At 41.1% G+C, this 22,602-nt stretch overlaps 1 protein-coding gene across 5 annotated transcripts in view; it reads right to left on the bottom strand.

The window, feature by feature from the left end:
- Positions 1 to 22,602, bottom strand: part of FNBP1L (formin binding protein 1 like) — a 100,305-nt gene that overhangs the window by 6,943 nt on the left and 70,760 nt on the right. For 4 of the 5 annotated variants that reach the window (XM_075936555.1, XM_075936556.1, XM_075936557.1 and 1 more), the window contains exons 6-9: positions 15,797 to 15,901; positions 14,765 to 14,893; positions 10,302 to 10,448; positions 7,653 to 7,856 (exon numbers count right to left, since the gene is read on the bottom strand). In XM_075936555.1, the coding sequence (XP_075792670.1) occupies positions 7,653 to 7,856; positions 10,302 to 10,448; positions 14,765 to 14,893; positions 15,797 to 15,901 (585 nt within the window). Of the gene's footprint in view, positions 1 to 1,564; positions 1,580 to 5,097; positions 5,257 to 7,652; positions 7,857 to 10,301; positions 10,449 to 14,764; positions 14,894 to 15,796; positions 15,902 to 22,602 lie in introns of all 5 variants that reach the window. The other variant, XM_014569049.3, reaches the window with a different exon arrangement.

The following is a 22,602-nucleotide window of genomic DNA, read 5'->3' as shown; positions in this document are numbered from 1 at the left end:
GTTAGTAAGTTCTATATAAAGCACAATTTTTTACAAAAAATTATGTAATCTCTAAATCCTCGTCTATATCCTGCTTTACTTACTATCAACCTAAACTAAGCACAAACTAAAGTGCAAGTGAAATGAAGTTTATACAACATATGCCCTATTAACATCAAAACTGTGGAATAAAGAAACTACCCTGAATCAAAACTATTGATGCACTGTCTATGTTTTCATTCTATTCCCAAAATTAATATAAGTTGTGTGGGGGTGAGGGGAGACAGCTTATTGATCAAATATTAATGTTTTTGAAATTTTGTATAAAAACTAGCTTCAAATGCTCAAATTCTTTAAGTGACAAGAAAATATGGCACTGTAAGTTCCCTCACCTCAATATACTGCAGGAATATGTCCTCTCGATTAAGCATATGTATTTATATGTATGCATTTTAAAAGAGGTGGTTGCCAAAAACCCACACCTCAGTGAGGGATATGCATGTCAGAGATGGAGAGAGAGAGAGATAAATGCATTTGGGCAAGGAAGAAAGAAAAACAGTTCATGCCTTAGGGTTAATACCACCAACTGATAAAAATTCTACATTCTTCAAGTGCTGGTTATTTAGAACGTTGTTGTTTTTAAACACTGAAAAAGAATCTGGCATTAAGGGCAACCTGAAAAGGGGAGAGTTTTACAAGCACAGCATTTCTCCCAACTGTGTCAGCATTTTGAGTTACATGGATCTTCACTGACCCCAAACCAGCCCGTACCAAGTTTTAAACAATGTGTCTCAAAACTTCTTCCCCTCTCAACTGCATGGTTTTCAGTCACTTGTGATATCATCCCACTACTACTTTAATCATTCAGTATAACCAGGGAAATTAAGATATGATATTTCTAATGTAAAATATACAGCTACCACCATATTGCTTTTGAAAAATAAACCCTTTCTGGATTTTTTTTTACATATCATAAAGAAACAAGAACAAACAAACTTTTCTCCTCCCTCTCTTACTCATCCCCCGCTACCTTTTAACATCATTGGTACCTTAACAATGAAGTTAGAAGCAAAGGACTCTCACTGTGAACATTATTTATTCACTCTCCCTTAAATTAAATGCCAATGGGTATGTGCTGGAATATTTTATCCAAATTGAGAGCTAGGCAGTGTAAGTGGAAAGAGGGATGTATAAGTTCAAAAGACCCATTTTTATTGTTATTCATGGTTCCTTCTTTATACAACTTGCACAATCTTTTCATATAACTATTCTGCAGCTATTTTAACAACTTTTCTATCAATCCCTGATAAAGCATAAAATATATTTTCATTCATTATGACCAACACATGACATTTGTTCTTCTTCACTCTTAAGTCGTAGATAAATTGCATCCAAATCATAGGTCCAATTAGCTCACACTGAACATGGATGATTAAAAAGAAAGGCCATGTATACGAGGTGAAAAATCTGAAAATGTATTTCAGCATCTGACTCGAAGCAATTATGATATGGAAACAAATTTCAAAAGATTACTTTCATGCTATTTTATCAGAAGTACAGCAGACAGATCAGCACACAGGCTTACCATCTTCACCGACCACTGAACAGTTCATTTGAAAACAGAAAGAAACGGGAAATTATTCACATGCAATCATCATTTAGGAAATGAAGATTTATTCTTAAAAATATATATATTTAAAGTATTATTTAAGTAACATTTACAAAACCAAAATTCACTATCAGCACAAAACCAGCTAGCTACAAGTCTCAAGTGAACTTCTGACGTGAGAATTACTGGCACTTAAAGCTTACACTGAATGATAATGGGTAGTTTACCTTGGGGAATTACAATTAAACAACTTTTTAATTTTAGTATTTGTAATACTATATAATTAAAGAAAAACAAAATATACTGCCAATGCAGAAAAAATTGATGATGGTACAAAAATAAATGGATATGTGGCAAATCACCACCAGGAATACATTGCAAGATTATTAATACCCAAATAGAACAAAAATAGAGCAGTTTCCCGTGGAAAGCGCAAAATCCCTTCTCTGCCATTTCAAGTTTACAAGTTTACAAGTTTAATTTTACATTTTAAACTGATCAATTGATCATTGCGCTACACTCAAAATATTAAAATCTACCCTGGTGAAACTGTAAGCATTAAACAGGATTTTCTCCTTGGACAAAGCAATACATTATGATAGACAAGCCTGGTATAGCTCCAACAAAGTGCCATATCCCAGGGCCCTGCCATACACGCAGAGTGACCCTCTAAAACTTGGTAAACTTCTCAGGTAGAGCACCACAAAGGGATTAAAAAGGACCAATGTATCAAATGCATCCATGTATCAAATTCATATTCACCACATCAGTTGTGACCAAAACCCACCAGTGTTGGACTGCTGACCAGTGGCACACATGAAAGGTTAGAGGTCTCATTTAAGCTATTTTCTAGCAAGGGAACAAGGGCTAACTAAAAATCCACCTTTCTAAATGACTCCCTTGCTAGCAAGCTTAGTACATTTTAATTATGTAACAGGGACATAGATGGAACTATTCTTCTTTCTAGAGGCAATCTCCCCATACTTGCGTCGAGGAGAACTGGCAGAGAAGTATGGGTGAAGCTTGCACTTTCATTCCTTATGATAAGCCTGTTTTAAGGCTGTGATTTCTGTTCAAACTGATTGCAAGCCTGCACCTTTCACAGCATTAAACCCTCTGAAAACTACAAATTGCAAGTAGAATAAATAATAAGGCCTTTTAACAATAAGTGACAAAACTACCCATTATCTGATGTGTCTGGCTTGCAGTATCACTTTCCCTTGATTTACAGCATGAAATGACATTTGGGATCTCTCCTTCACATTAAATATACAAAACAGCTGCATTTATACTCATTTCAGATGGGCAATGGTAACAGTGAACAAACAAAACCCCTACACAGTTTTAATTTGTTTTCTGTTACACACAGTTGCTGATGGGGAGTTTTGATGATGCATGAAGCACAGAGTAATGAGAGAGCAGTTTCACATTTATGGCCTTGTTCAAATATCCCTTGAGTGAAATCCTGGGCAGGGCAGGTAAACAAAATATCCAACATACTCAGCTTCTGTGCATATTATTTGCCAACTCACTAGTGAATTTAAATAATAAAACAAAGCAAGTTCAAATGCCATTTGATAGAGAATGTCAGTATCAGAGAAAATATTTTATAGCAATGAAAGAGTGGAAATCACAGTTGTGTGTGTAAAATAGTGACAATGTACAATATCACAAATATTCTATATGTTTTCAATCAAAATATATACAAATATTAAACTGCCATGTGGCACAGGAAATGTTTAACAACTCTGGTAAATTGTTCAGCTTGAAAAAGGACATATCAATTCCATCGATATCTGTTAAAGCAGTATTTTATAGTGTTTGCATGATATTGAAAAACATTTTAAAATGAAATTAAAAATCATACTTGCTGCTCTGATGGCTTTCAAGAGAGAATTAACGTTTGGTATTGTGGGACTTCCAGTGAGCTGAGCTCAGGTCTGTAGGAGCCTGAACGATCCCTGTACATTTTAATTAATGCCATATTTTATCACATTCACTAACCTTTCTGGTTTGCACTGTGATCAGTGTATTTTAAAATAAAAAACCTCATTTAAGATGTTCATACAGTAAAACTGCCACTAGATGATTTTTACATGTAATAAAATAGCTGACTTGGTTAAAACTCCCCTCAGGCCTTGCTTCCTGAGTTAGTAGCAGGCATGTTCAGTAATCAGAAGAAATCAGAAAAGATTAGTGTTATTCCAACCGCCTCCCCTACCGCCTCCTTAATGAACAGCACTGAAGGAGTTTCCTTATAGTCTCCTGACCACAGCAAGTTTTGATCAACTGACACAGATGGAAAGAGAGGGGAAATCTGTCATTCATAAAGATCTTAGATGTTCACAAGGATTTTTTTTTTTGCACTCTATGACCTCAATATCAAGCAGCAAGGCTCCTGTTTAAGGGATGCTATATAGAGTAAATGGAGGGCTTGGGATAACCAAGCACTAGATAAAGTAAGTTAAAGAATGTAAATTTAAAATAATCTGAAATGTAATCAACTGACAGCCAGGGCTCCTCTAATCATTAACTGAAATGCCATATGATGTTGGACTTTGATCTCCACTCCAGAACAAGAGAATCTGCCATGGTTGCATACAGTATGAAACACAGGATTTATCTCATTTTCAATATCAGAAAAATAATGAAATAAATCCAACCAAGTGTATTTAAATTTCTGATTATGTAGATCAACAAATGCTATAAACTTTACATAAACAAGGCAGACTATGCTTCACTGACATAATGGGATATTGTCAGTTCATTTATCACTAGTATAATATATATTTCTAGGAAACCATTCACTTTTTCAATCTTACTGTCAACAGAACAAATTCCACTGCTGAATATGCTATTATAAATTAGTAAATGCACTCTCCAATAAATCTCAGAAAGTGACTTTAGTAGTAATTTATAATTGATTATGATTATAGTTTATAAAGGAAGGCATTTTATAAAAAATCCTTTGGAAAGCAAAAAGCAATTTAACTATCAATGTACGCTACATTAAAAAAATTATAATCTATTACATGAAATGAATGATGGCTCAACATATTAAAAATAGCATTTAACCTACAAAAGGATAAAGGTTTTCCTTTTTAATTTAATTTACTCTCTCTGGAGTCCAATTCTACTCTTTTAGTAAGATGTGTCATTTTTTTAGTGATGACTATATGTCCAATGATAAATTACTGCAAAAATGCATTACATGAGGATGGTAAGACATTTGTGAATGGGCACAACAACAACAAAAAAAGATTTCAAACACATACCCAGTACCCTCTTTATAACACTTTCCTTTTAGAGCTAAACATTTTGAATATTATAAAAAGCTTTTAAAATGAAGGTAATTATTGTGTAAGAGCACAAAATACATCACTCTGATAAAAGGCCACTTTTAGGATAACAGAGTGAGCCTTATAATGAGGGTGGAAGGTATTAGAAAAGCCACACCACAAACACACTTCATAGCCCATCATGCATTTTCAACTGGTTATCAAACTTACCCCTCTTTTGAGGCTTCTGAAAGAAGGAATTCTGGGCTTCCCTGTTTTTATGTCACTCATGCAATAATGCACTGGTTCAATGGAGAATATGGGATACTGGGACCCATTAGGAGTAGTGGATGTGTATAAACTAGTAGGGGTAAGGGGTGGGGACTGTGGCTAATATGGAAATAAAGAAAGGAATACATAAGCCAAATGTTCAAAGTGATTTTAAAATGAAAATTCTGTCTTTCAGTAACAAAATTTCCATCCAACACAAAAACGATTCATAGCATGTTTCACAAGAAGATTTACCACCATAACTGTATCAACTTTAAAACAGTTTGCAAATATAGTCATTTTTCTACACTGTTCTATTCAGATTTAGACTTGTGAGTTATAGTTGGTGCAGATAGCAGATACAGATTTAAGAAAACCTATTTCTACCCTATTTCCGAGATCCTAGCAATACTTGAATACATGAGATGCTCTCCTTTAATACCTTCCCAATAGCATCTTTAGCATTCCCTAATCCTTGTTACTGTCCTTCCGGACTTTACTCTTCCTCATCCCGCCCCACTCTCTCTCTGTAAGGTTCTTTCCATTGTATGTGGTAGGCTAAACCCAGAATTGCCATTTCACTGCCCTAATTAGCAGGCTAATCACAGAAAGACAAATTTGTACCCAGCTGTGGGAACTACTGTATTAAGTAAGGCCAATTCACTGCCTTGGAATTCTGACATTAGGTGTATGGCTTTTCTCACCATTACAGCCTCTTTAATTTCCTCATCCTTTCTTTGTCCACTTTTGTTTCAAATCATCCGTCTCTAATTTTATCTCCTCCTTCCTTGCTCCTTTTCCAATCTGCTCTTCTCTCACCTGCAATAGGCCCCTCTTCTGTCTTCTATAGCTCTTTACCCCTTCAAAAATTTTCATCCCATTTGAACTTATGTACAAAGAGGTAGAATATTTTGAAGTGTAAGATTCACTAATCCATCAAATCACAAAGGCTACCCTGAACATCCAGTTACACTCTGTCAACCAGATTTTTTCCAGTTTCTGTTATGAATTGTTTAAATAATTTCCATTAAAAATTCTTTAAAAATTATGTCCCGCGTTACTTTTTTCCCCCAAAAAAGTGAATAGCATTGACATAATCTTCCATTCAGCTATTCATGTAACCATTATATATGAACAACTTTACACATGATTTGGTCCACTCTGTTCAGCAGTGCTACTCAACCTATAAATATTTGCAGAATGGTAGCCTGATTCTACAAAGTGAACAGTGTCTATACACAAAGTGCTGTCAGTGTACAAAGTAAAACTAGGCCAGACATTTTTTTCCAGAGACATTCTTTCAACTACAGTCAGCTTAGGTGTTAATTATAACTAAAGTAAGAACAAAAGGCTTGGACCTCAGCAGGTACAAATCAGCTTCATTACATCAATGGAATGGGCCAATTTACACCAGATAAGGCCTTGGCTAAAATGTTCAGGCAAAAGTCTGATTTTCAAATTGATTATGTCCCTTCAATTTAAATTCAGTCCTAATCTCTTGTGTAGTCCTCTAGTCAAATAGTACTAAAATGTGCTAGCAGGTTATGTTACAGTTAATGTTAATCAGAGAGACAAAAGTCTGATTTTCAAATTGATTATGTCCCTTCAATTTAAATTCAGTCCTAATCTCTTGTGTAGTCCTCTAGTCAAATAGTACTAAAATGTGCTAGCAGGTTATGTTACAGTTAATAATTACAGTAGACAAAAAGTAAATAAACCCAAGTTTTCACTGCTATCACACAGGAGCAATGTACTATGAGGAGGATACAGGAACTAGATATTCCATCTCTCTCCTCAGAGAAGACTTGTGTATCTGGAATATTATCTGTAAAAACATAAATCCTAACTGGAAAGAATTCTAGAAAGTAGTTATTCCATCTTAATAAAGCTTTTCTATTTCACTAAGTTTCTATTGATTAGCAGCATTAAAAGTCCTCATTAAAATTTGTAGGAATAATTACATAATTTGTATATGCTCTAATATGGTACAAGTCAAAGAGATCTAAAGTAAATATAATGTAATCTTTGTATGTTCAATTACTTAAACAGCCAACACCAATAGTAGTGGTCCCTTTTGTTAGTCCATGCAGGCTTCTTTCACAATGTGTGTCAATTAAACCTACATGCACAGAAGAAAGAGAGGAGTAACATCTCTGTTTTAACATTTTTATCAAAACTAGCTTTACAACTATTGATTCTTTTATCTATTTAGTCTGAAGATTTCCCTTTGGCACCTGCCTGTATGAAACTCAGAAAAATTATATATTTTACATATGACCAAATATTTCATATTTTCAAACAAAAAGCATTTTTATGAAAATATTATCACAAACTTTCAAAACTAGCAACAAATAGTAGAATCCTTCTGGTACCTCTCTCTACCTGCAAAGTAAAGGGGAAACAATCTAATTTAATCTTCTTTTAAAGGTGACTTACAAAAGAAATACTTCCTTCCACCACAAACTACAAATCCTGAGCACATTTTTATTTGGGAAAAGCAACTTTTCAGTGATTACCTTTGGCTTCTTCCCAAAGAGCCACAGCTTGCCCTTAGCCTTGCCCACAGTCGTTTTTGAATCAATCTTCATTCCTTCCTGCTTTGGTGTACTGATGGTTCCATCAGAGACAGTCCTGTAAATATGCTGACTGTAATCTTCAAATGGGAAGTCTCCAGGAGGTTCAAACCCAGACTTGAAGGAGTCTATCACTATTTGAGAATCCTGTATATAAGCAACATTAATGAGCTTAAAAAAATCTACATGTGTATATCTTACTGCACTAGCTATATTATAAACATACTCACTCATGACAAGAGAAACAATATGGACTGAATAAAAGATAATTCCAGACAATTAATAATTAGGTCTATTGATACAGACTTCCTGTTTGCGCTTATACTATCATGTAATCCAGAGATTTTCAACCAGTAGTCTGCCGAACCCTGGGGTCCACAGACTAAAGGGATCCGTACCGCCATTCAAAATTTTTTGGGAGTCCACAAATGGAAAAAGCTTGAGAGCCACTGATCTAACCTAGCTGAGGTGTAGTTTAGTGGTTAAGCTGTGGGACCAGCAAGCTGGAAATCCAAAGTATATATACTGACTCTCTCTGTAGCCTTAGGGATATAAATTAATCCCTTTGACTCAAATTTTCCATCTGTAAAATAACACTTAGCTACTGTTACACACAGGAGTTTTAAATATTAATAATAGAGATAGGGTTGCCAGGTGTCCGGTATTGAACCGGACATCCCGGTATTTGCGCCTTCTGTCCGGTAAAAAAAATTCAGAAAATACCAGACATCTAAAATGTCCAGTGTTTTCTGTTTTTCTTGAGGTCTGGCTCTGGCACCCAGTTGCTTGGGACATGCTGGGGCGGAGGGAGGGGAGACCAGCCTGGGAATTAAAGGGACTGCAACTGCATTTCGGCTCTGGTCTTCCTCTCTCCCCCCCCCCCCCACCCCGAATTTTTTCCCCGGCCTTTTTTTGTTTGTGGGGAGAGGGGGAGGAATACAGTTAGTTAGACTTTACTACAGTTTCCAACATATTCCCCAACAAAACTGGTGGGAATGTCAAGGTTTTTGATGAAAGACCATTAATAGATATTTTAAAGGTGTGGAATAATCCTCACCTGGTTATTTAACTCTAAACAAAATTCTCAGTGCAGCCAGACAGCACCAATCACTACTGGAGCCATAGAGTATTCCCAGAGAGGTAGCAGTAGCTGATCACAACTTCCTCATGGAGGTCAAATAAACATGGTGAGACTGGGAAGTGGGGGGTATGGCAGCTACCCCCTTATGCACAACAACATGTTAGTGGGGCAAATAAACGATCTAGGAAGCTAGTTACGGCCATCGAGGAAGCTAACTGCCCCCCTCCTCCCCTTGGCCCTCAAACTGGGCCCCTTATACAACTGCACCAAATGCATGTTGATTTAATCCAAACAACCATACTTTTCAAAATAGACTATTAAGATAGAGTGGTCATTTGTGCAAAGCCAACCTGAGTAATAAGTGCCAGCAGGGTAGCGTTACAAAGGTGAGCCCAAAGGATGAAAAAGCATGAAACAAGTTTTGATGCAGACAACTGACATCAAAACAGGAAATGAGTATTTCGAGCAAATCCTGAAGTCGTAACTCATTTCTTATTCACAGAACCCTGAGTGGATATAAAAACGTGGATCTGCATCTGCTAGAATCCAATTTGAAATCTGCTCCCTGCCTTTTATACACCTCCACATTTGCAGCCGCAGCACCTTGGTAGCAGCTCATCTCACCGTGTTCGCTCTGCATCTTGTGTATGTCGGGGACGCTCCTGTGGAGGAGCACAGCTGGGGCAGCGTGCTTGTCCTGCTCCACCTTGCTTGGTGCTCATGTGGGAGCAGTCAGGGTGCTCTTGGTGAAGAGCATGGCCTGGATGCAGGTGCTCCTCTTGCTTGCCCTTCCAAGCATTCCTACTGCAGAGCTTGTCCTGATCTGCCCCATTCCCCACCACTTGCCTAGGACTGGAGTCGGGGCTCACCTGGCGAGAAGCATGGCCAGGGCATGAGAGCTAGTCCCATTCTCTAAATGTGGTGTGGGACAAGCATCTGCGCCCTGGCCATGCTTCTCACCAGGAGAGCCCCAGCTCTGCTCTTAGGCAAGTGGCGAGGAGTGGGGCAGATCAGGACAAGCTCTGCAGCAGATGCACGAACACCCACTCCCCAGCCACGCTCTGCAGTAAACTACAGGGAGTGGGGCAGAGTGGAACAAGCACCCATGCCCCGGCCACTCTCCTCGCCAGAAGCGCCCTGACCCTGCTTCCCAGTAAATGCTGTGATAGAAGCACTTGGCAGGGCACCCTGGTCACAGCCCCTTGCCAGGAGCGCTCCAACCATTTTTGTATCCACATCCACTCCACCATCCACAAAGATGAATGGTGGATAACCACACCCACTTATGCAGAAACCTGCGGATATAGAGTGGATACCTATGGATTTACAGGGCATTCAGGTAAAATGCCCAAACAAGACAGTTGGCTTTTTTAGATTAAAAGATAAATGGACAACATACATCTTAATTATTTAGAGTACATCTTTCCCTCTCAGTATTATGCTACATGCCTCCCATATTGGTAAATTTACTCATTCATATTAAAACAATAAAATGAGCTAAATTCACTTACTCTGCGTTCATCAACTGATTTCGCTGCAAGAATCATTCCTTCTAAACATTTAGAGATTATGGGAATAACTTTGCGCTCAGAATCAGCAAAACCTTTATAACATTCACTAAGCTTGATAGTCCTTCGTTCATCCATTTCTTGAAGATGCTACAAAAAAGAAAAAAAGATAATATGATTTTGTTTACTGATATTCCTCGTTTATCTTGTTAAGAATGCAGATTCAGGAGCCTTTTTATAACATCCAGATTTTCTTTTTACAATATCAAGACAAAATGAATACAGGAGCATTAGATAAAAATTAATACTCTTTAAATATATGTAGTCTGATACTTTTTTAAAATCAGAAGATGTACAGAACGGTGTAATCATGAAGACTGGATACTCTTTATTAAAGGTAATATTTGGAAAGACAAGGCTTGCTATTGTCACAGTCTGCTCTTCCTCTCTATCTACCCCCACTTTGATCACAATCATCCCTTCCTTTAATGAAGAAATGTTTCAGAGAAAATTTGGAAAATTGTATAGAACAATTGAATTAACTTTCCATCTTCTGAGCTCTCCCACCAATTTAATTCTTTCTATTCTTAGCTGACAAAAATGTGAGGCTTTTTTTAAAGTCTTGTTTTTGAATTGAACTTTCCTTCCATTTCACACACATTGCCAATAAAACAAATTATTAAAAGCAATGGGAAAGGTTAACACGTACAGATGGGACACAATTCTAATATCACATTTAAATACATTTTCCTGCATGAGACATGTGCTGGAAAATAAGAAAAAATAATGTTTCACAAGCTTTGTAATGAAAGACATTTTTTATCTAAGTAGCGCATTGGATATTGGCCAGTCTCGCATTTAAACAGAAAAAGGTATCATCTCTCTCATGCAGGACGACAGAAGCATCACGTCACTCTGCATCCCCAGGAGCCTGACCACATGACTGCTCCATGAAATGGGGGTGGGGGTTGGTGGCTCCATCCCAGCATGCTCGCTGGACTAGCGTCCACCTGCCTGTGGGCCCTGCCCTCACTTGCCTGGCCCACGTACCTGCCAAGACACTTTGTGCGGCCCAGCCACAGCGCTTGGGGGTGTGTTCTCCCAGGAGTTCTGTCTCCACACACCTCCTGGAGCTGCATCCACCTGCCTCTGGGCCCCACCCCTAGCCTGCTGTGCAGCTTGGCTCTGTGGGACCCAGCCCTTACACAAAGCTTGGGGGGCATGCTCTCCTGGACCCACTGCGAGCTGGGTCTTGCACCCCAGCTGCTTCCCCAGCTCTCTGGACAACACGATGAATTTGTGGGAGGGGGCAGGGTCTATGTATGTAGGGAGGAAGGGGGATAGGGTATATGTGGGGGTGGGTGGTGCAGTAAGGAGAGGATGGTAGGGATAAGGAGGATATAGGAATGGAGGAAAGGGGATGGGTAATGTGGGGAAGGGGGAGGGGCAAGGGAAGCATGGGGGTGTAGGAATAAGCAGTGTGAGGTGGAGGGGGTGGGTTAGGGAGGATGGTGAGTACAGGGGATCAAATTGAAGTACAGGTTGCAGGGGGAAGCCGGCGCTGGCCAGGCCTAGGGCCTTCCTAAAAACTGGAGGTGGGGGGGAAGAGGGGAAAGTCAGGTCTGCCTACCCCAGAGACGGGAGGGTTGGCGAGCGAAGCGAGCAGGAGGCTCAGACCTCTAGTTTTTCTTTAAAAAATTAGGAGGTGGTGCCCCTGGCTCACCAACCCCCCATCTGTGCACCACAGTTGGATTGTGGCCTCCCCTCCTACCTGTGCTGCAGCAGCAGGAGGGCTGCCACCAGCCCTTCCTGCAGCCAGATGGGGGCTAGACCACAGGGCCTGCCCCAGAATTGGGGCTGGGAACAGGATGCTGTGGCCCGATAGGGTCTTGGCCCTGATTGGTTAGGGTATCTGGCCAGAGGAGAAGGGGCAGGAGCAGAGTAGGGTGCAAGAGCAGGCTGGGGGCAGGGAGTCTCTCCAGGAGGGAGGGGCAGGAGTGGGGCTGGGCCAGAGGGGAGGGGTTATGAATGGGTTGGGGGCAGGGTGTCTGGCTGGGGACACGGTGCAGGAGTGGACTGGGGTCAGGGTGTCTGGCCAGCCCAGGAGAGGAGGGAGCTGGCGTACAGGGAGTGCACATGGATTGCTAGAGCTAGGCAGTAGCTGCACCTGGGCAGGCAAAGTGCGGGGACAGCAGCTGCTGGGGAGGGGGCTGTCTCCCTTCTCCATCGGAAGCTCCATTTCCGGCCTGTAGCAGGCAGCTTGGGGAGATGGGGCTGGCCTCCTGAATGCAGGGGCACCTCGGGCTATGGAGACCCCTTGCTCAGGAAAGAACTTTCCCTTTTGGTCCATGCTTGCTGGCGCTGTGATCTCTGTCCCATGCATGGGGGCTGCTCATTATCCTCTCTCTCCAATGCCCTGCCCCCACACCCTGCCACAGCGGGAGAGAGAGCAGCACGCAAGGCCAAAAGCCAAGATCGTCAGTGCATGCGGCTGGGTTCACCAGGGAGCTCTCATGGGGGCCCAACAACTTTGGAGGCAAACTTTGTAGCATCTTCCCCCTACCCTGGGACACCCAGAGTGTCCTGACGGCTCACTTTCCCACAGCATCACGCGCACTTCCCTGCAAGCCAGATCTGGTGTGGAGCCTCTTCCCCTCACCCCTCACAGAAGCTGGCATGAAACTGGAGCACCAGGCAAGTGGTGGCCTGAGGCAGGCAGCGGCTCCCTGCTGGGTCATGGAGAGTCAGGGCCCAACACTGCCACCACCCCCTGAACCTCCTGCAGGGGGAACCCCAAGCCATAGCCACCGCTTCCCCTTCTGACTCTGAGGAGGCTGGGGCGAGGGGAGCAATGCAGAGTGACATGATTACGGCACTCTATCATTCTGCAAGAATATTTTTTAGAGAGAGAGACAATAATCCATAATTTATACAATGATGCATACTCAAAATTCCTCTCATTCTTGCTATAAAAAGACAATATAAATCTATTTAAAACTCAGCCTGTTAGTTACAATAACTGGCATGTGAGTTAGGCTTGAGCCTTTGCTAAATCTACCTTAAACAGAAGCAGATGTCTCAAGTGGCACCTCACGTGATCTCCCTGAGATAAAACAATGCCCGCTGAGTCACAAAAAGAAGCAGGTACTTGCTTGTAAATGTTACTAAATACTTGTAAACAATAAAAAAAAGTAATAAGAGCGAGCCTCAGAAAGTAGCATTTTTCAACCTGTGGTCCCTGGACTTTTGGAGGTCCACTGATAATGTCAAAGGGGGCTGCAAAAGATTTTTTGTTGCCATAGAACAATGGTTTTCAACCTGTGGTCTGCTGACTCGGGGGAGGGGCAGAGCCCAGATGATAGCTATGATTTCCAAAGGGATCTACACCTGCATGTGAAAATTTTGAGGGGTCCACACAAGAAAAAACATGGAAAGACACTATTATGAAGCAAAACTACATCTTTGGGGTCACATTTGCTAAGGACTTCCTCTTGGGTCTTTGTTTAAACATGAATTTGTATAATTGCAGGTATGCACTAAAATTCCTCCCTTGGTCTTCCACTGAAACATCCACTGGAAGCAGCATTCCTTATCTGACCAAAAACCTAAGTTTTTAACAAGGAAGAAAAGACTTCCTTCTGAGATTCCTAGAGTTTCATATAAATAATTCTTCTAAATATGATCTCCCATGTTCCTGGAAAAATCTCAAGTTTTCTCAGGTTGTTACATGTGTAAATTAATTCAAGGTTTTCATTCTTCAGCTGACTCCACTCACTCTGATTCTCAGTGGTGGCTTATGAAGATCCCAGTGTTACTCCAAATGCTTCAACAGATTTCAATACCTTTGAGGAATTTCCCTATTGTTGCCTTCTATGGTTCACTTTATATTAAATTAATGTTGCACAGAATCTATGTACTTGAAAGAAACATTTCTTTTTTCTCACCAGTGTTACAGAAAGGAGCTTTGGTGATTTCTCTTTCAAGTACAGATCTTTGTCTACTTTACCTGAGTCAGCCATCACTGCCATGAGACCTAGCAATACTCCTCTGTAGCTACTGTTGAGGTGCAATATACACTAAAGGCCACACAGAATGGCTCTCATCAAAAGAACAGAGGGCCTGACCTTACTAGAATAATTCTTTTCAGCATTTGCTCAAACAGCTATCTTTATTCTCCTCTTATTCCCTCTTTTGCAATATGTGTCTAGTATTCTTTAAGAAAACAGAAGAAAGCTATTTATAATATTCAAAGAAACTACAACAGTATTTTAATTACATTTCTAAATCTAATTGCAATGAACAATAAATGTAACCTAATAAAAAACTAGACAGATATGCTTTAAATATTTTATACTAGCTTAGGAGACTGAAGTGCTCTACTAAGATGAACTCTTTCTTTAAGATTTAGATTTTTAAATCCTTATCCATCTCAAAAAATAAAAAAATTGTATTAAATATTGTTTTACCTTATAAATTTGAGGAATGACAATGTAGTAATGTTTGTGTTGCTCTCCATTGAAGTTCTGTAATTGTGCAGCATACTCATTTTTGTTTTCATCTGCCATGTGTGTACGCAGGTTTAATTGTTGCTTAGCCTAATGAGAAGTCACATCAGTACAAACATGCCTCATTTGTGTTCTCTCAACAGAAAATGTAACATTACTTTAACCAGCTTTCCCACACATTACATAAAGATATTAGGCACAATAGCTGTGGAGACACAAACATTTTCTCCATATAATTAATAAAAAGAGAAGAATGGGAGTGTCATTAAATTTGTCTTAAAAAACAACAAATGGTCTGGTAGCACTTTATAGACTAACAAAACATGTAGATGGTATCATGAGCTTTCATAGGCACAGCCCACTTCTTCAGATGACCAGAGATGATTTGTCGTCAATATACAGTTCATATTTAGGAACTGCCACAAAAGCTTCATCTTCAGCACGTTAGATTAAAGGTGGTTCAGAAGGAGAATACAACAGAAACTATTAAACTAAACTCTAAGTACATTACACCCCAAATTACAACAGACAAATAACACTACCTGTAGCTTCTGTCTTAGACATTACCAGTAATTTGCAACTAAAAGGCTAAAATATGTCAACATCAACATCCCCTCTTATTTTTTCCATTCACATGCAGAATAAACCTTGTTAGGTGCACTAAGCCATGTGAAGATGTGTAACACTGATACAAACACAGGCAGACTGTGGGCACTCTTCAAATCAAATGGATTTGAATCTCTCCTGGGTGGCTGCCCAAGAACTCAGCAAATAAGGAACACTAATCAAATATGCTGACACACTGCCTTACTATATTGTATATTACATTTTAAAAGATGGATTATATTGTAATTTTGTTATTGCCTATAAATATGTAACTAAATATATTATCCAGTTCAAATACTGCTACAAAAATAACATAATCAAAATTAAACACTTTCTAATAACAGAAACAACAAGAAGGAAGAGAGGAAGAAGTGTTATAGGTCTTACCTTCTCAACATCAGCCTTGGTCGCATTGGTGTCATTGTCCAGTCTTTCATAGCTTTGCTGTGCTTTTTCTGCCTCTCTGCACTCTCTCTCGAATTTCTTTTTGCTCTGAAAACCATGAAAGCCATATTGAGCTAACAAACCAACACACAGTACTATTTTTACAGCAACTTTAAAGCCTAGATATCTTAGCTTTCATTCATCTTGGCTCAAAGAGCTTTCCCTTCTCAAAATCAAAGCACTTCAGTCAAACTATCCTTTTTCTAGAAGTTTTAACTTACTCCATGTACCTTAATGAGATTCCAGCACACAAATGTTCAAAATTGGTTTTTAAATTATTATGCAAGAAGCCAAATTATGAACACACAATTACCTAGACAAATGTATTTATAAAGAACAGCTAGTCCAGATTCAGATTCTCTATTGCAGGGGGGGGAAAAGAGGAGAGGTTGAGAGAGAAAATCTAAATCTGAATTAAAACATCTGTAGAATTTTAAAAATCATTTAGCCAGTTTGTTACAATATTAGTTGACAAGATACTGAGGTTTCTTTTCAGCTTAGCAGTGAGCATAGACCCAAACAAATAGTGTTCAGCAATGTCTCAGCTAATCACATTTAAACCTAAAAAAACCAACAAGTAGTCTAGTAGCACCTTAAAGACTAACAAAACATATAGATGGTATCTTGAGCTTTCGTGGGCACAGCCCACTTCTTCAGATGACTCTCTGACACGATGCTGAACAATGTTTGTTCTGTTCTACACTGATAGCACTAACCCACACTTGGCATCACATCAGCTAACATTACTGATGGCAAAGCTGCTTTATATGGTAACATTTCACAGCACAGATCGAGCCTTCAGGGGTTTATGATGAGACTGTAGCCAAAGACTACGAGTTTTCATGTATTTTGAGAGTCTCTAATAGAAATGCACTCTCAGTACTGCCAACCTACTGAGACTGCAATTCTCAACATATTTACTATAAAGTATTCTCTGACTGTTGACCCTTGATGGCTTTATTTCATGCCCCATCATTAAACATCCAGGGTAAGAAAAGGCTGCTATCTATCACACTTACCAAGGCCCTATTAAGCCAGAATTAGATGGGACTTGAAACAATACAATAAGAAGGAAATGTACACACCAATAAGTGATGGAATATATATGAGCACATGAAGTGCTAGCATCTGCCTGAATGGTGGTTTTTTTTTAAAGGGCTAGTAATGCATTTTTTCCATCACAAATCTATAGTGACTGAAATGTATTCCTGTGGAGATACTGAGAATTCTTCAGTTTGAATCTTCTTGATTTTCAAGACAGACGACTGATTCCAGAAGAATCACGAAGATTTTTCCTGTGCAGTGATATGTAATTATAAGTATCAGGGGGTAGCTGTGTAGTCTGGATCTGCAAAAGCGACAAGGAGTCCTGTGGTACCTTATAGACTAACAGATGTATTGGAGTATAAGCTTTCGTGGGCAAAGATCCACATCGTCAGATGACATGCATCTGACGAAGTGGGTCTTTGCCCACGAAAGCTTACGCTCCAATACATCTGTTAGTCTATAAGGTGCCACAGGACTCCTTTTCGCTTATGTAATTCTAATTTATTCTGACATTTGGGGTAAGGAAGTTTGTATTTGTAATACTGAAATGTCAAAGATGAACAGGAAAGCTAAAAAAAACAGACAACCCTAGTTTCATCTCTACACTAACCCATCTTCAGTGACCAGTGGATTTCCCGTAAGAGGAGGAAAAAAATATTAACATTATTTGTGCACTGTATGTCTCTCAGTCTGGTAAATGGGGAACACTCAGCATAGAAATCAGGGAATAGCTTGGTTTTCACTTTTATTCTTCAACTAATTTACCTTGAAATTATTTAATCGTTTCCCTTTTCTTTGCAGTTAATTCACCTTGAAATTATTTAATCATTTCCCTTCTCTCTTCCTTCTGTTTGGCACTGGTTCAGTGGAATATTCTTACTGATTAGTACTTTCCGTTCCAAAAATTTAGTGACAATAGTTTTGTCCAAATAAGAATGCTGAACCTTTTGGAACAATCTTCAACAACCAACTGCTGCCCTCTCTTGACTTACAAATCAAGTATTGAAATTAAATTATAAATTTATGGAGATTGCCTATCTCCTAGAAGTGGAAGGGACCTTGAAAGGTCATGGAGTCCAGTCCCCTGCCTTTATAGCAGGACCAACTACCATCCCCTACAAATTTTTGCCCCAAATTGCTAAATGGCCTCTGCAAGAATTGAACTCACAACCCTGGGTTTAGTAGGCCAATGCTCAAACCACTGAGCTATCCCTAACCCCCAAATTCTGTTGCTTATCCTCTCTTGTTTATGAAGAGGATGTATCTTCAAAAATTTTTCACTCTTCTGACTCTGCCTTCCTAAATTTGAATCTTCCACCTCTACACCATTGTTTCACGACATCTGACCAAAGATGCAGCACACTCTAAGGATGGTGCATTGGCATAAGAGACTCTGTATCAATATCACTTCAAAATATCATTGATTCCTGGGAACCAGAATTTGTGTTCTGCTTCCTTTTACTCTGTGGCTTTCAAAGAATGATGGCTGATCACCAACCTTGGAGTTCTCTGCCTATAGTCCTTTGTTAAACTGCATTTATACTGATTGAAAGTGTAATAAACCCCAAACAACTTGACAGTCTACTCTAGAGAGACATCCTTGAATAAATATTTTGTTACATGTCTTGAACAAGTCCAATGCTGATGACAAATTTAAAGACTTGTCTTCTTAAGTGATGCATACCTTAAATTCTTTAAACACTGCTGAGTTAATTTGAGGCTAATTAGTAAGAATAGAAACTACGAAAATCTACTACAGCTTCTAAGGAGGCAGCAGAAAAAAAAATCTATGAACATGTGAAAAAATGGAACATAACTAGTTAAACTCCTCCACAAAATAAGCTATTGCTTAGATAAACTGTAGGTGGTTACAAATGAGAGTAGGCTAGGAGAAAAAGCTGAAGGATTGCTAGCAGATGCTTCTGGGACATAGGAGCGAGTGCTATTTTCAAGAAAATTCATACAAACTCTAAAAGGGTAACTCCTACAGAGAAATTAATTAGGTAATGAACTACAAGTACACTGTATTCTGTCTTGGCTACTGAACAATAAATGTAATGCGATCATTCAGTGATACAGCTAAAAAGACTGGTCTTCGAAATGTGTTGTTCACGTCCATTCCAATCAGGCATACTGGAATCAACATGAACACCACATCTTAAAGCACACCAGTTACGAGTACTGGCAACTGTTTTTTCTTCAAGTGCTTGTTCGCATCAATTCCAATCAGGTGACTCCGAAGCTGCTACCCCATGGAGGTGGGGTCAGAGTTAGGAATCACAGATTGGAGCACAGCCCTACTGACAGCTGCATCCTCCCTAGAAAACCTAACAGTGGCATAGTGTGCAGTGAATGTGTATATGGAGGACCATGTGGCTACCCTACAGATCTAATGGAAGGGAACCTGAGCTACAGATGAGGCTTGCATCCTAGTTGAGTGTCCAATCACTGGTGAGGGTGCGACTCCTGCCAGCTCCTAACAGGTACCTATACACCATACTATCCAAGATGGCATACACTGTGCAGAGACCAGATCCCCTTTCATCTGTTCTGCTATAGCTTCCTCCACTTGGTCTAGTATTCCGCCCTAGTGCTGGGCTTCCTACTTCTCAAGAAAACCTCCTGAACCTGAGCTGAGCATTGAAGCTTTAACACATAGGTTCCCAAACTGGGGGGTGCGCCCCACGAGAGGGCATGAAGAAATTCCAGGAGGGGGCACGGGGAAACCCAGCCCCCCCCCCGTCAATCCCCTCCTCCCCCGCAAGAAATAGCCTAGTCCATCTGGCTCAGGTGTCCGCCGGAACACGCATAGCTCGGGCAGGCTGGGGCTGGGGGAGGATGGAGTGTCCCGGGAAGACTTCAAATGGCCGCCTTAAAAGGGCAATGCCTGCTCTGCTCTTAAAAGGGCAATCTTTTTTGGGAGGTGGGGGGGGGGGTCAACAACTTTTCCCCTAGAGTACCAGCATTTTTTTTTTTTTTAAAACACTGGTCCTGGGAATTAAAGGGACCGGGACTGTTTTTCAGCCACAGTCAGTTCCTCTTTTTTTTTTGGGGGGGGGGGGGGGGGAGCGCAACAAAGTTTTGCTGCTATTTTGGGTGGGGTGGGTGAGGAATTCTCAAAAATCAAAAAGGGGGTGTGATGCCGAAAAGTTTGGGAACCACTGCGGAGCCATACAGCTTCCATGCCATGAGGTGGAGTGAACACAGGTCCAGATGTCTGAGATGTCCCTGGTGCATAGAGTATAGAGACTATTGGGGCCTCTACTGACAGGATGAGAAGGGTGGCGAACCAATGTTTGCGTGACCATGCCGGCACCAGGGCGACCGGGGGAAAAGCATACAATAGCTGCCCTCCTCTCCAAAGGATTGCAAACACCAGACTGTGATTCTGGAATAAACAAAAGTCCTTGCACTTCTTGTTCTCTATGGTAAACTGTATACCAAACAGTTCTAGATGGGGAGTCCCCCACCTTTGATAAAACTGAGTGTAAAACATCTATTCTGACTGACCACTCGTGGACCACAAAGGTCCTGCTGAGGGCATCTGCAAGTGTGTTCTCCAAGCCTGGGAGGTACTGAGCCTCCAAGTGGACTTGTGTTATACAAAAATGCCACAGGTTTTGGGCTTCAAGGCAAAGATGGGACAACCTTGCCCCGCCCTGGCTTGTTTATATAAAACATTATGGTTGCATTGTCTGTACATACTGGCATGTGGTGACCCTGCATCTGAGGGCGGAACCTGACAGAGCAGCCTAACCACCTTTAGCTCCTTCACGATGATGTGAAGACACAGGTCTGCAGAGAACTGCATCCCCCTGGGTTCTTAGGTTCCCCACTCCAGGCCCCGGGGCAGGCACGCACTGGTTTCCCTCGGGGGGGGGGGGGGTGGGGGGGGGGGAGAGAATCCTGGGAGGAGGCAGATGCAGGGGACTCTCTGCCTCCACTGGCACCCCACCCCCTGTCCCCAGACTCCGCTCCCCAGATGTCACTCCCCAGCCACAGAACGCTGTCCCCACTCCCATCCCCACTCTCCGAATGCTGTTCCCACTCCCCTGTCCCTAGCCACGGAACTCTGTTCCCACTCCGCTGGCCCCACTCCCCGAACTCTGTCCCCAGTCCTCGGTCCCCAGCTACAGAACTCTGTCCCTAGTCCTGTCCCCACTCCCCGAACTCTGTCCCCACTGGCACTCTGTCCCCTGCTGCAGAACCCTGTCCTCTGCCCTCCCTGCACCGTTCCAGCTCCCCTGCCCCCAGCCGTAGAACTCTGTCCCCACAAAATGTATAATTATAAATGCTTCATTTTAGATTTAAATAGCATGAATAAAAAACAGACCATTTATTTCACAACTATAAACACATGATTTTAATTTTATATATTGCATAATTTAAAAATAAACTGTTTATCAGAGTGTGTAAGTAAGGGCTGTGGATAGCAAGTGATGGACAGGAGGTTCTGAGATTTAAAAAGCAATCTTGGGTGTAAAAAGGTTGGAGATTACTGGTCTAGACCTTTCCTGATAGACATTTATCTAACCTCCTCTTAAATATCTCCACAGATGGGGATTCCACAACCTCCCTGGGCAATTTATTCCAGTGTCTGACTACCCTGACAGTTAGGAACTTTTTCTTAATGTCCAACCTAAACCTCCCTTGCTGCAGTTTAAGCCCATTGTTTCTTGTTCTATCCTCAGTGGCCAAGATGAACAAGTTTTCTCTCTCCTCCTTATGACACCCTTTTGGGAAGACCTGAACACCCCTTTTGCACAGGAAGGCCACTGCCACCAAGGTTCATTTGGTAAACACACGAGGGTAGTATGGGGGGAGGTGGACAGGCCAAAGGGTAGCACTGCAAACTGATAGTGCTCATTCGACACCGTGAAACTGAGATAGCGGCTGTGACATAGGAGGGTCAATATTGAGGGCAGTGTACCAGCTGCCTGGATCCAGTACAGGAATGATGGTGGCCAGAGAGACCATTTGGAATTTCATTTTCCACATGTAGTGGTTGAGGTTTCTCAGGTCTAGAATAGGTCCTAGACCCCCTTTTGCCTTCAGATTAGAAAATAAAAGAAGCAGAACTCTTGCCCCTTGATGAACCTCTTCGATCTTCCCTAACTTGAGAAGTGATTGGATCTGCTGTCTTAGGAGATACTTGCAACAGGGGTCCCTGAAAGAGGACAGGGAAGGGGGTAGGAAGATGGTCGGGAGGAGAATTGCAGGGAGTATCGCACTCCAACCAGGCAGTGAACACAACTATCCAAAGTAATGCTGACCCACACACGGTAGAAGTGGGACATCCTGACTGAAAACAACAGGGAAGGATCCAGTGAGGCTAGTACCCTGTCCTCAAGTGTACCTTCAAAAGCCTTGCTTCGAGCCTGGCAGGGCTTTGGAAGAGTTATTCCCCTGGTTAGGCTGAGATGGGATTTTCCCTACTACTATTGTTTCTATTGTGCCTATGCTGCTGCTCTTGGTGCTGTCCAGGTGCAAACCTCTATGGAGGGGGTAGCGGTTTAAAGGGGCCCCTCTGAGTAGCAGGGGTGTGCAAGTTACACTGGATAGTCCCAAGTATTTCAGTTGCCCGTGAATCCTTAAGGGAGCGGAGTTTAGAGTCCATCTGTTCAGAAAACAGACTTCTGCCGTTAAATGGGAGGCCCTGCAGAGTGCGCTGGACTTCCGGAGGGAAACCTGAGGCTTGTAAC

This window comes from Pelodiscus sinensis, chromosome 9 (assembly GCF_049634645.1).
Source record: "Pelodiscus sinensis isolate JC-2024 chromosome 9, ASM4963464v1, whole genome shotgun sequence".
Taxonomy (NCBI): domain Eukaryota; kingdom Metazoa; phylum Chordata; order Testudines; family Trionychidae; genus Pelodiscus; species Pelodiscus sinensis.
The sequence above is the reverse complement of the archived record's forward strand: the minus strand, read 5'-3'. Positions and strand labels throughout refer to the sequence as shown.